Source organism: Salmo trutta, chromosome 4 (genome assembly GCF_901001165.1).
Source record: "Salmo trutta chromosome 4, fSalTru1.1, whole genome shotgun sequence".
Taxonomy (NCBI): domain Eukaryota; kingdom Metazoa; phylum Chordata; class Actinopteri; order Salmoniformes; family Salmonidae; genus Salmo; species Salmo trutta.
In genome coordinates, this window is record NC_042960.1 from 65,852,807 (window position 1) to 65,865,973 (window position 13,167).

The 13,167-nt window shown below is 44.1% G+C and overlaps 1 protein-coding gene across 2 annotated transcripts; it reads right to left on the reverse strand.

Moving 5' to 3' along the window:
• Positions 1-1,270: 1,270 nt before the first annotated feature.
• Positions 1,271-13,040, reverse strand: LOC115192901 (protein regulator of cytokinesis 1). Of its 2 annotated transcripts, none has more exons than XM_029751841.1 (14): positions 12,873-13,040; positions 12,007-12,139; positions 11,633-11,755; positions 10,976-11,209; positions 9,678-9,848; positions 7,593-7,742; positions 6,997-7,144; positions 6,544-6,680; positions 6,268-6,363; positions 5,868-6,014; positions 5,388-5,498; positions 4,915-5,028; positions 3,988-4,084; positions 1,271-2,095 (listed from the first exon to the last, which is right to left on the reverse strand). In XM_029751841.1, exons 1-14 carry the CDS (start codon positions 12,881-12,883, stop codon positions 2,067-2,069), a joined length of 1,701 nt encoding a protein of 566 aa, XP_029607701.1. In that variant the 5' UTR covers positions 12,884-13,040; the 3' UTR covers positions 1,271-2,066. The 2 variants fall into 2 exon arrangements, with proteins under 2 accessions (XP_029607701.1, XP_029607700.1); XM_029751840.1 differs by having other exon boundaries at positions 3,914-4,084.
• Between the last annotated feature and the right edge of the window lie 127 nt (positions 13,041-13,167).

The following is a 13,167-nucleotide window of genomic DNA, read 5'->3' on the forward strand; positions in this document are numbered from 1 at the left end:
TCCTCCACCTGTTCTGCCAGTCACATTCTGTCAAAGGTCTCCAAAGCGCACACATATCTGGGTTGCTCCTCTCAGTTCGCTGCAGCTAGCGAGTGGAACGAGCTGCAACAAACACTCAAATTGGACAGTTTTATCTCAATCTCTTCATTGAATGACTCAATCATGGACACTCTTACTGACAGTTGTCGCTGCTTCGCTTGATGTATTGTTGTCTCTACCTTCTTGCCCTTTGTGCTGTTGTCTGTGCCCAATAATGTTTGTACCGTGTGGCTACCTTGCTATGTTGTCTTAGGTCTCTCTTGTCGTGATGTGTGTTTTGTCCTATATTTATATTTTTAATCCTATCCCCCGTCCCCGAAGGAGGCCGTCATTTTCAATAAGAATTTGTTCTCAACTGACTTACATTTTTTTTGTCATTTAGCAGACGCTCTTATCCAGAGCGACTTACAGTAGTGAATGCATACATTTCATACATGTATGCATTAAAGGTTAAATAATCATTTCTCCATTGAGGATCTTTATTCCAAGACTAGGCATAAACTGGGTAGGGGAAACCAGCACATAAATGCAAAATCTTGCAAACGTTAATTACATTGTTTAATGCCACTCCATAATGAATTCTTATTCCAGGCTGGTGAATTCCTGCAGCTCCTGGCTCAGTTCAATGAGATGGGCTTCCAGCAGAGTGCCATCAAAGAGGTTCTACTGGTCCACGAGAACCACAGGGAGAGGGCCCTGGAGGATCTCATGACACAGCACAACTAATGGCTGTTATACCAGAGGTTCTACTGATCCACAGGGAGAGGGCCCTGGAGGATCTCATGACACAGCACAACTAATGGCTGTTATACCAGAGGTTCTACTGATCCACAGGGAGAGGGCCCCATGACCGAACGGAGGGCTCTTTTCATTCCGAAATTCTAAATTTCAGGGCAATGTTTCCGCGTGAGCGGAGATCGCATTCACAGTAAACGCTGCAGATGTCGGCTTAATAGGAAAATACCATTAAATAGAGCCCATTATACCACTGAGAAGTTATGGAGATAAATGTGCAGCAATATAGTAACCTTTTACTGGGTCATGTTCAGTAGGGCACACCGTAGCAGAACATTTTGAAACAAAACAAGTGTGGCAGTCCGTTTATGAACACAACCATGGGTTTTACTCCATCAGAACATAGATTCAAAAGATATTATTGATTTGCAAGTAAACATTTTCACCCCATTGCCTTGACTTTTTCACTTGCATTCACAATAATACAACAGAAATAGATGCTCATTTGGAAACATTTAATCACGGTTTGCAAATCACCAACAGTCAAGGAGTATGCCTTTGTTTTTTGACAATGTGATGTCACATTGGTACCCCCCCCCCCCCCCCAAAAAATGGAAAAGGTGACTATTTAAATGTAGTGTAAAGCCAACGCTCATCATTTGCTACAAGCCCCCATAAGAATATTAAGTACCAACATGGACAATTTATTTTTTTTTATCATTGGAGTGTTATAGAAAGGATGTTAAAAGTTTAATAAACTGTTTTTCCATAGGTCTAGCAAGTCCTCCCAACATTTCATTCAGCTCATAGATCAGAGAAGCTTAAAAATCGAGAAGAATACAAATCTGACAAATGAGTATTTGAGTTCAGTACATTCAGTAGGTGTTGACATCTCCATCTAGACATGTAGAAATGGGACACAGACAATGATAAAACTGAGACTTGAGGCCAGTTCAGAGCCCTCAGAGAGATGGAGGATCACGGCAGTAGCTCAGAGCCCTCGGAGGATTCAGGATTACAGCAGTAGTTCAGAGATGGAGGATTCAGGATCACAACAAGTGAAACCTCAGCAGAGCTAGAAGAACATTTGAGCTGAGAGACGTGCAAGTTTCTGTTCTGATATCATTGCAGTTACATTCAGTAGGTGTTAACAGATTTCCTTCATCTGGACATGCAGAAATGGACCCGGACAGAAACCGTGAAACTCAGATGATTCAGGGACACGTGTGGTTCTGTCTGATCCTTCAGCTCAGAGACGAGTGTCAGTAGAGTTCAGATGTCCTGTCTTGACGTTAGATTTGGAAGCTTTTGAGAGATCTCGCTGTGGAGGAGAATAAAGATACTAATACAGAAGCATACATACTGGTCCTGCACGTTACATGAGGACAAAACACAAGAACACAGGAAGGAAAATCTGTCTTGGAGAAGGTAAGTGGAAAAATACAGATTTGTTTTGAATGGAACATCCCTTTAACTTCCCATGCAGTGTGCAAAAAAAACCCCAGAAGGTTATTATAAATGTGAAGGATAGAAGACAGAATAACATGGCTGGGTGACAATAGTTTAACCAAAAACCTTGTGTTTAAAGTCAACATGAAAACCCAGCAACACAGCCCAGTTCAACAGTGTACGTTTGATCTTCAATAAAAATTTGAATATTGTTCCTCACAAGATGGTTAGGCCAAACGAACCGGACCAGGCTCTCGGCTGCACTCCGTTAGTCAAAGCTGAAAAGTAGGCGCAACTTAGCATGGTGAGCCTCACTGTTACGATGTTAAATAAAAATGTCCATTCATACAGACCTGGTAATGGTGGTGGATTCAACGTTGGCAAAATCCTATGAGACTCCCGATCACGGCCGGTTGTGATCGAACCAGGGTCTGTAGTGACACCTCTAGCAGTGCCTTAGACTGCTGCGCCACTTATAACACTAATATGTGAGAACAAGTGTTTAATTTTGGTGTTATAATAAGGTTGGTAGAAACATTGAAAATCATTGTGGAAATCTGTTGCAGCTAAAGTCGACAACAAAATCCACAATGCAATGCTCTATGGGCTGGCTAACTAGCTAGCAAATGTAGCTACACACATTAATACCAAAGACAATATAAGCATGTAACGTAGCTAGTTAGCTGTATAATCACCGAAACAAACTGCACTATCAATTTAGGAGTCTACAATCTCACCATGTTCAAACTGCAGATCGATGCGCCTCAGAGTGGAATCTAACGTACACAACGGCATTTATACTTTGTACAACATTACAAATCTTTTCCGAGATGTGAGATAATTAACTTGCCATATGCAATATATAGCTTTGGAATCATGACATTATGTACTTTCGAGGAAAATAGGCACATTTCTAGCCATATACACTGACAATGAGATTGCGTTGACGATTAATTTAGCAACCACGTGACGCAGCATGACAACGTGAACGCGATTGGTCAGCAGTTTGCTGGGTGGGGCAGCCCGGCGGAAAAATGTGCTAGACCCTCTAAAATTACACATTGAGGTATTTTTTATTTAACTAGGCAAGTCAGTTAAGAGCCAAATTCTTATTTACAATGACGGCCTACGCTGGGCCAATTGTGCACCGCACTACGGGACTCCCAATCACGGCCGGATGTGTGACAGCCTGGATTCGAACCAGGGACTGTAGTGACACCTCTTGTACTGAGATGCAGTACATTAGACAGCTGCGCCACTCGGGAGCCCGATAAAGAATATCGCAAAAAATATATGATCAATGTCTCATTGGATAGAAGACATCTTCCCGAGGTTTGACATCAGCCAGTATTGAAATCTGACATGTATGATCGACGTTTTAACGATCTAAACGTCGTATTCCTATTAACTTCCAGTGTAGAGAGAGACTTTATCACTGTGGTACGTTAATACAGGACGGATTTCCTCCTGCTTGAACGCCAATAACTCAGATACACATGAAATGACCCAAGGAATCGATAGAACATCAACTCAGAGATGCACAAAAACAATAACATCGAAAATGGGTGAATCTTTCCTTTAAGTGTATAAGACTGGTGCAATTCTCTCACTGTACAGACATACATCTCTGACTGGATTGTGTGTTGCTGGGTTTATGATTGGCAGGTAGGTGATGACCTAGGGAAATTACCGAAAATTCCGAATAGGTGCCGGCCACAGAGTTAACGGTGATGTTACAGCGTGAGGCAGGGGTTCTTAACACACCGCTCAGAGCCGTGCCGTTCAGGTGGGAGATGTTCTCCTTGTTCCGTTCCACTGTGCGGGGAGTTCTTCCAACACGACCAGGGGTCCTCAGAGGAATCTGGGGGGAGGGGGTGTTAGTGTTCTCTGTAAGCAGACAGGTATAATAGGGTCTGTTACTTGTTTTAAGCATGTATGAGTCATGTTGTCACCATGTTCCCTTCTTCAACTGACTCAACATGGATGTTATTTAGACTGGATCCTTATGAGATGACAAGGAAAAACAAACACTGTCGGTGATGATCCTACCATGCTGACAGTCGTAGGTGGTCTGAGGACCGGGGACTAACCTTGCCGACAGTCGTAGGTGGTCTGAGGACTAACCTTGCCAACAGTCGTAGGTGGTCTGAGGACTAACCTTGCCGACAGTCGTAGGTGGTCTGAGGACCGGGGACTAACCTTGCCGACAGTCGTAGGTGGTCTGAGGACTAACCTTGCCGACAGTCGTAGGTGGTCTGAGGACTAACCTTGCCGACAGTCGTAGGTGGTCTGAGGACTAACCTTGCCGACAGTCGTAGGTGGTCTGAGGACTAACCTTGCCGACAGTCGTAGGTGGTCTGAGGACTAACCTTGCCGACAGTCGTAGGTGGTCTGAGGACTAACCTTGCCGACAGTCGTAGGTGGTCTTGAGGACCGGGGACTAACCTTGCCGGCAGACATGGGTGGTCTAAGGACCGGGGACTAACCTTGCCGGCAGACATGGGTGGTCTGAGGACCGGGGACTAACCTTGCTGGCAGACATGGGTGGTCTGAGGACCGGGGACTAACCTTGCTGGCAGACATGGGTGGTCTGAGGACCGGGGACTAACCTTGCTGGCAGACATGGGTGGTCTGAGGACCGGGGACTAACCTTGCTGGCAGACATGGGTGGTCTGAGGACCGGGGACTAACCTTGCTGGCAGACATGGGTGGTCTGAGGACCGGGGACTGGCACATGGTTCCTCCGAAGGCAGAGCGTAAAGTGCTGTTAGGAGTAGAACTGGAGATACTGCTTGTGGCATTCAGCTGGGGAAAGGAGAAAAGCACACATTGCTCCGTTTTCAACCCAGACTAGACATTATGGTTGTTGAGGAGGAACTGCCCCTCACTACCTTCAGGCTCTGCTCAAATCCTACATCCTAAGCCGATCAATCTGTTCTGCCACCTCTGGTCTCTTTGCCCTCCCACCCAGTCAGCCCAGTCCAAGCGCTTCTCTGTCTTGGCACCCCAATAGTGTAAACAGCTTCCCCCTGAAGCTAGGACAGCAGAGTCCCTGCCCATCTTCTGGAAACATCTGAAACCCTACCTCTTCAAAGAGTATCTTAAATAATACCACAGTACCCCACCCCCCTCCTTCCTCATTGGTGTCAAATCAACTGGTTTACCTTTCTTGCTTTGCCGGGCGTAGGCGTCTCTGCAAGGCGTCTTTTAGAGGGGGTTCGTTGAGCAGTACCATATAGCATGTCTTGTTCGATCTGCTGGTTCTTCTTCAGTTGCTGTTTGTTTCACAGAACACAGTCAGTATTCTCATTGGAACCAGATTCACTCTTTACTAGGAAACACTGGAAATAGTCCTTCGTAGTTAAGATTTCTGTTTGAATCGCAACCTTTTCCCCCCTCCCCACTCTTCCTAGAATAAATCACTGCTCTGATTATGACATGATTAGGGAAAGCTGTGGAGGAGACTTTGATTTCAATCTCATCAATGTCTATCTAATCAAGTGAGATCAGTGATTGCCTAAAAGGGAGGAAGGAAGCACATTAAAAGCACCCAAACAGGGCCGCCTGTCTCATCTAAAAGCATTGAAACAGGGCCGCCTGTCTCATCTAAAAGCATTGAAACAGGGCCGCCTGTCTCATCTTACTCTCTCATTCTTCTCTCTCTCCTTCTCCAGCCGCAGTAGTTCCCACTGCTCCTGTACATACTGGAGGAAGCGCTGTCCGTTAACCAGGAACTCTCTGTACTGCTCCTCCTCCCATAGGTTTATCTGGGTCTTCAGGCTCTTCTCCAACTGGAACACATGAGAGAACATGCTTCAAGTTAATGTGCCCCTCTTTAATGGATCCTGAGGTGTCACAATAAAAACACAGAAATATAGAACCAAGATAAATCCTAAAGATATAGGCTACATAAAGAAAAACAGTAAAACAGGCCAGCTATTCAGGTCAGAGAGCCTGTGGGTAGAGAAATAACCAATTAACATTACAATCAGAATTTTTTTTTTTTGTTTAAACATTTTTAAATAAAACACTACTTAGCCTCACCTTTGGCAGGCTTTTCTGCAGGTCAGCCCTCTGCTTCTCCTCTTTAAGAAGGTTCCCTCCTCGGTTGTTAAATCTAGAAGGATCCGTTGCCTTTTTCTGTGGAGAATTCAACCATGTCTTGACAAATACAGTTACTTGAGAAACACACCTGAAACTCATGAGTCAGTGGAAAAGTGAAGGGTGGGGTTCAGCGTGATGACAGATGGAAGGTGATGTCACAATATACACTAAAGATTTGAATTCATATTCCTCACAACAACAACACAAAGTGCTCACCTCCAGTTGTAGGAACAGAGTCCAGCTGTCTTGCCACCTGGTTACTCCTTCAAACAGCTCCCTGTGGTCCTCGTAGTGTTTCTTCAGACTGAGGAGCTCCTCCTGGTGTAGGTTCAGCATCTCCTCAGTGTAGTCATCTGAGGGAATAAAGTATCAGTTTATCATTTATCTAGCAATTTCAGTAGAGGACATGTGTTCACATGTTCATTAGTCACCAAAATGGAAGACAACTGACAAAGGTGGGTACTACCTGGACTATTGTCTAATAAGAAACACCATTTTGGATTTTGGGGGGGGGGGGGTTCAGTTGCACATTTTTTTCTACGATGTACCAAATGAACACCACCCAGTACATTACATTCGTAACAGGGACCAACTGTTCATGAGAAACCCAGTAGTACATTCCAAATCAAAACACATACTACGATACTGTATTTACAAACAACAACTGACCACCATAGTAGGGTGTGAAGGCTCGTCTCTGCTCCAGGCTGTAGTAACACCTCTCCCAGAACAGAGCCACCTCAGCCCTGATGTCTTCTATCACATTCCTCATGTTCTTGATCTTCAGCTGCTCCAGACGCCGGCACTCAGCTTGTAACTGGGGGAAGAAATAAAAACAAAAACTTAATGATTCATTCAATTCAGAACATTCACTCGGCTGAGTAAGATTTCCCAAAGTATTCATTACGCATGGTAAATAAAGTCGGACATAGGGTTCGTCATAGGCATTCTAAAAAGGCAGTCCTTGCAAATGCAAAACGTTTAAAAATTGTAATAAGGGGCTGGATAGGTATAGCGTAGTGCTGGAGGTTCCACCACATCGTTTCCACTTTACAGACCTACCAAACAAGAATTATGTAGGGTTGCAAAATTCCAGTAACTTTCCCATAATTCCCTAGTTCTCCAGAAATCCTGGTTGGAAGATTCCTGGAATCAGGAGGGAATAAGCAGGAAAAACCGGAATCCTCCAACCAGAATTTCTGGGAAAATGTAGAATTTTGGGAAAGTCACCAGAATTTTTTGCAACCTTAAAATGTTAAACTCACAGCATCCATGTTCTTTTTCCTGGACTGGCCCATGTGATCTGACATGCCATCTCTCTCCTCCTGGGGCACCTGCAGCCTCTCCCACAGCTCCTGGATCTTAGTGCGGTAGGAGCTACACACTAGCTCGTTCTCAGTCTTACGATCCTCCAGCTGAGAATAACAACAAAGTATGGTCAGGTGTTGTTTTGATGGAGAAATGGGCTTCTGTGTTACATCTGTAAACATTTATCTGATCGTTATGTAGATGTATCAAATACCACCCAACGAGAGTGAAAACATCCCAAGAGAAAGTTTAAACTAAAACAACACAAGCCTAAAAACAGTCAGAAATTGCTCTTACAATATCAACATTTTATTAGTCACATGCGCCGAATACAACAGGTGTAGACCTTACAGTGAAATGCTTACTTACGAGTCCCTAAACAACAATGCAGTTAAAAAAATACAGATAAGAATAAGAAATAAAAGTAACACGTAATTAAAGAGCAGCAGTAAAATAACAATAGCGAGACTATACACAGGGGGGGTACCGGTACAGAGTCAATGTGCGGGGGCACCGGTTAGTTGAGGTAATATGTACATGTAGGTAGAGTTATTAAGTGACTATGCATAGATTATAACAGAGAGTAGCAGCGGTGTAAAGGGGGGAGGGGGGGGGGGCAATGCAAATAGTTTGGGTAGCCATTTGATTAGATGTTCGGGAGTCTTATGGCTTGGGGGTAGAAGCTGTTTAGAACCTAGAATTGGCGATCCGGTACCACTTGCCATGCTGTAGCAGAGAGAACAGTCTATGAGTAGGGCGGCTGGAGTCTGACAATTTTTGGGGCCTTCCTCTGACATCACCTGGTATAGAGGTCCTGGATGGCAGGAAGCTTGGCCCCAGTGATGTACTGGGCCGTTCGCACTACCCTCTGTAGTGCCTTGCGGACGGAGACCGAGCAGTTACCATACCAGGCAGTGATGCTCTCGATGGTGCAGCTGTAGAACATTGAGGATCTGAGGACCCATGCCAAATCTTTTCAGTCTCCTGAGAGGGAATAGGTTTTGTCATGCCCTCTTCACGACTGTCTTGGTGTGCTAAGACCATGTTAGTTTGTTGGTGATATGGACACCAAGGAACTTGAAGCTCTCAACCTGCTCTACTGCAGCCCCGTCAATGAGAATGGGGGCGTGCTCAGTCCTCTTTTTCATATAGTCCACAATCATCTCCTTTGTCTTGATCACATTGAGGGAAAGGTTGTTGTCCTGGCACCACTCGGCCAGGTCTCTGACCTCCTGCCTATAGGCTGTCTCGTCGTTGATCAGGCCTACCACTGTTGTGTCATCGGCAAACTTATATGATGGCGTTGGAGTCGTGCCTGGCCATCCAGTCATGAGTGAACAGGGACTACAGGAGGGGACTGAGAACGCACCCCTGAGGGGCCGTGTTGAGGATCCCCTCGTCTTACCAGATGCCGCTGTTCTAGCTTGCCCGGTACAGCGTATAACCAGCCAGCTGTATGTTGATAGTGTCGTCATTCAGGCACAACTCCGTGAAGCATAAGATATTACAGTTTTGAATGTCCCATTGGTAGTTTAATCTTCCTCGTAGTTCATTGATTTTATTCTCCAAACATTGCACGTTTGCTAGCAGAATGGAAGGAAGTGGGGGTTTATTCGATCGCCTACAAATTCTCCAAAAGGCAGCCCGCCCTCTGGCCCCTTTTTCTCTGCCTCCTCTTCACGCAAATCATGGGGATCTGGGCCTGTTCCCGAGAAAGCAGTATATCATTCACGTCGGACTCGTTAAAGGAAAAAATGGATTCTGCTAGTCCGTGGTGAGTAATCGCAGTCCTGATGTCCAGAAGTTATTTTCGGTCATAAGAGACAGTAGCGGCAACATTACGCACAAAATAAGTAAAACAAATAAGTTAAACAATGCAAAAAAAACAACAAAAACAATAGGTTGGGGACACGTAGAACGTCAGCCTCTTCTTCTGCGCCATTGTACTCAATATGGCACATCTTTAAATAAATGAAGCATTCTGACACAAAATTACAGAAAATTGTGAATGTACATGAAAGCGCTGTATGCCCAGGTCTCACCTGTCCTAGCAGCAGTTGGAGAGCTGTGATGTTGTCGCTGGACAGACAGAAGGCCTCCTCGTCCTCACACACCACGTCCCTCTCAAAGCTGGTGTCTGGCAGCTGGTCCAGCTCCTCCATACACAAAATGATCTGACGCTTGATACCCACAAACTCACCGTGGCGACGATCCTGGAACATACAATGGAGAGCATAAATCTTAACTTACACAAAGATTGTCTGAATGAACATATAAAAGTAAAGTGTTGGTCAAGTGTTTCAAGAGCTGAAAATAAAGATCCCAGAAATGTTCCATATGCACAAAAAGCTTATTTCTCTCAAATGTTGTGCGCAAATGTATTTACATCCTTGTTAGTGAGCATTTCTCCTTTGTCAAGATAATCCATCCACCTTACAGGTGTGGCATATCAAGAAGCTGATTAAACAGCATGATCATTACACAGGTGCACCTTGTGCTGGGGACAATAAAAGGCATTTCTCCTTTGTCAAGATAATCCATCCACCATACAGGTGTGGCATATCAAGAAGCTGATTAAACAGCATGATCATTTGAGGGAGCATGCAATTGTCATGCTGACTGCAAGGAATGTCCACCAGAGCTGTTGCCAGATCATTTAATGTTAATCTCTACCATAGGCCACCTACAACGTCGTTTTAGAGAATTTGGCAGTACGTCCAACCGGCCTCACAACCGCAGAACTTTTGTAACCATGTCAACCCAGAAAAACTAAGCTCATAGAAAAAAATTATATAACGAAATGGAATTAAAATAATTGAACCCATGTCAGTCAATTTGGTGTTTAAAAAACAAAAAATTACAGAAATGTTGGTTAATCGCTCAGCACTATTAAATATGCATCCGAATTGTATCACTTCATGCCTCTTCAAACATACAGCGCTGCAATTCTCAAATTAATCTAAAATAAATCTGTGTATATTGGGTTTGCTGTGCTTAAGTGACAGGCCCACTTTCCTGTCTATTGTACATCATACCATTCTTAGGGCCATAAATTGTTCATTTTACATTTTAGTCATTTAGCAGACGCTCTTATCCAGAGCGACTTACAGGAACAATTAAGTGGTTAAGTGCCTTGCTCAAGGACACAGACAGATTTTTAACCTAGTCAGCTTGGGGATTCAAAACAGCGACCTTTCGGCTACTGGCCCAACGCCATTAACTACTAGGCTACCTGCAAGCTAACCACAAACTGACCAAGAAAAAAATGCCCCCCCCCCCCCCCCCCCCCCCCCCCCCAAATGGATATGTATGAACACCATGAAGGATGATGCAGACATACCTTCTCTTTAGTGAGATCGTTCAGGTAGGAGTGGTAACTGTCCAACTGTTCCAGGGATGGGACAGAGTCCAGGTCGATACAGAAGGGAACTGAACACATGATGTCACACAGCTCCCGGTCCTGCTTGTACAGAGTCTTCAGCTCTTTAACTCTCTGACTCTTCTGTTTCATCATCACCTCCAGCCGTGACCGAATGTCCTTCTCCAGCTGCAGCATCGTCCTCCCCTCGTCCTCCTATAGACACATCAAGATGGTTGAAAGGAATATTAACAAGATGAAACATTAGGATAATGAAGTAACACATGGCTCTACGCTGACCTTTTTCTACAAGGAGCACATGTGAGCATAATTTGGAAGATGTAGGCACACACAAAGAAATTCAGGAGCACAATGAAAAATATTTGAGGTAATAAAGCTAGAATCCTTCATTTCTATAGTTTAAAAAAATCCAGGTCACATAGCAAAAGATACAAGTAAAATATCTTTACTGTAACAATATTGCGCGTTCCAATTTGGATTCTAAAAGACAGAAAAACGCATATTTTTCATGAGTTTGCGACCTCAAAATACAAAAATCTGGAGCTGCACTCCTAAGGGTCATTGCTCCATTAGTAGCTAGAGGGAATAAGCTTAACTCAAGTCAAGAGAAAAGTGGACCTCAAAGGGGGATAGTTGAAGCTCAGTGCACAGAACATCCAGCTCTTTGCGACAGGACTCTATGCTGCTCATCAATCTCTTCCTTAAACTGTCCTCCTCAGCGATCATCATGTCCAGCAAGCCCTAGTAGAATAGAATAGAACACACACACACACACACAGGTCAAAATACATTCCACTGGTTAATAAGTGAATTACCATCCTGGCTCCAGCTCATTTTGTACCGTCTTGCCATTTGTCAACTACTATGTTCATTGTCACAAAGCATGGAAATGACCAAGGGAGTTTAGTAAGCCACAAGACAGCACAAACATATCTGGTAGCAGGCTAGCAAACTACCTTAATAATCATCTTTTGGAATGAACCCAAACTCACTTTGATATGTTTCTTGACTACATCAGTCCTCTGTAGTCGCTGGTCCTCTGGAATGCCTATTTCTTCCCAGATCTCCTTCAACTGGTTCAGGGCTCGATTCAGACATGCTACAGATTCTGCAGCATGGACTTCACTGTACAGGACATTTTTAATTAAGCAGGTGAAAGCATGTCACATAAATGTCTAATCCAATTTGTAAGTCGCTCTGGATAAGAGCGTCTGCTAAATGACGTAAATGTAAATGAATGCTGCAGCCTGCAACTACAGGAAAGAGTACAGATCAGGTTCACACTCGCCATGGATTATTTTGTGTGCATTGCAGAGCCTGTTGTTGATCAACAGAGTAACTGAGCAGGTTCTCGAAGGTGTCAGGAGACACGTAGCTAACGTTACTGTAGCCAAGAGTTGTCATGGACGTTTTGTCTGAGCAGTAGCTGGTTGATTGACGTTCCTCTTGGCAGGCTAAACAGGTTAGTCGACTACGTTATTGGCTTGCCAAAACAGTCCATCTAGTTAAGCTAGCCACTGTATTTAAAAACATGTTTAGCTAACGTTAGCTCCTCTTTACATATTTTACAGTACCGTTAGCTAGCTAGTTATGGCAGCTTATCGTTTTAATCTCAAACCAAGGCGTTTAACAAACGGTTAGTTAGCTAGCTAGCCAGCCGTGTAGCCCAACTTAGCTAGCCAGATAAAGTTATCTAGTTAGCGTAACTAATGTTAGTTATTACCGACAGGTAACGTTAGCTACTGCAGCATTGTGTGCCAATATTCATTAATGTAACGTTGCTTAGTATGCCATGTTAGCTAGCTAACGTTAACAACAAGCAAGGACAGCAACCCACACACAATTTTGGGGGACTAACCTCCTCCTCATGGTTACGTTCCACCGAAAATGTTACCCGTGTTGCCTTAACTAAATACGTCTGTTTTAACACAATACAACAAAATGAAAGATTGTTGTCTGTGTCCAATCGTCGTTTTCCGTCTGCGACTCTGTTCAAATTTTTGCACCGAAACATTGCCTCGCTTTCTATTGGCCGATATGGAGAATACGTCAATAAACTGCTTTCTGTGGGCGTGGCCACAGCGTTTGACGACATGAAGAGCTCACCTTTGATTTTTGGGGGGACAGCAATCCTTGCTGAATATTTTATTACC

Coding starts and splice junctions, on each gene's coding strand:
- LOC115192901 (XM_029751840.1), bottom strand. Junction 11,210..11,632: donor TTCAACTATCCCCCTTTGAG/GTCCACTTTTCT, acceptor ATGTGTCTATAG/GAGGACGAGGGGAGGACGAT. Junction 2,096..3,913: donor GCACCTATTCGGAATTTTCG/GTAATTTCCCTA, acceptor TCTCCTCCACAG/CGAGATCTCTCAAAAGCTTC.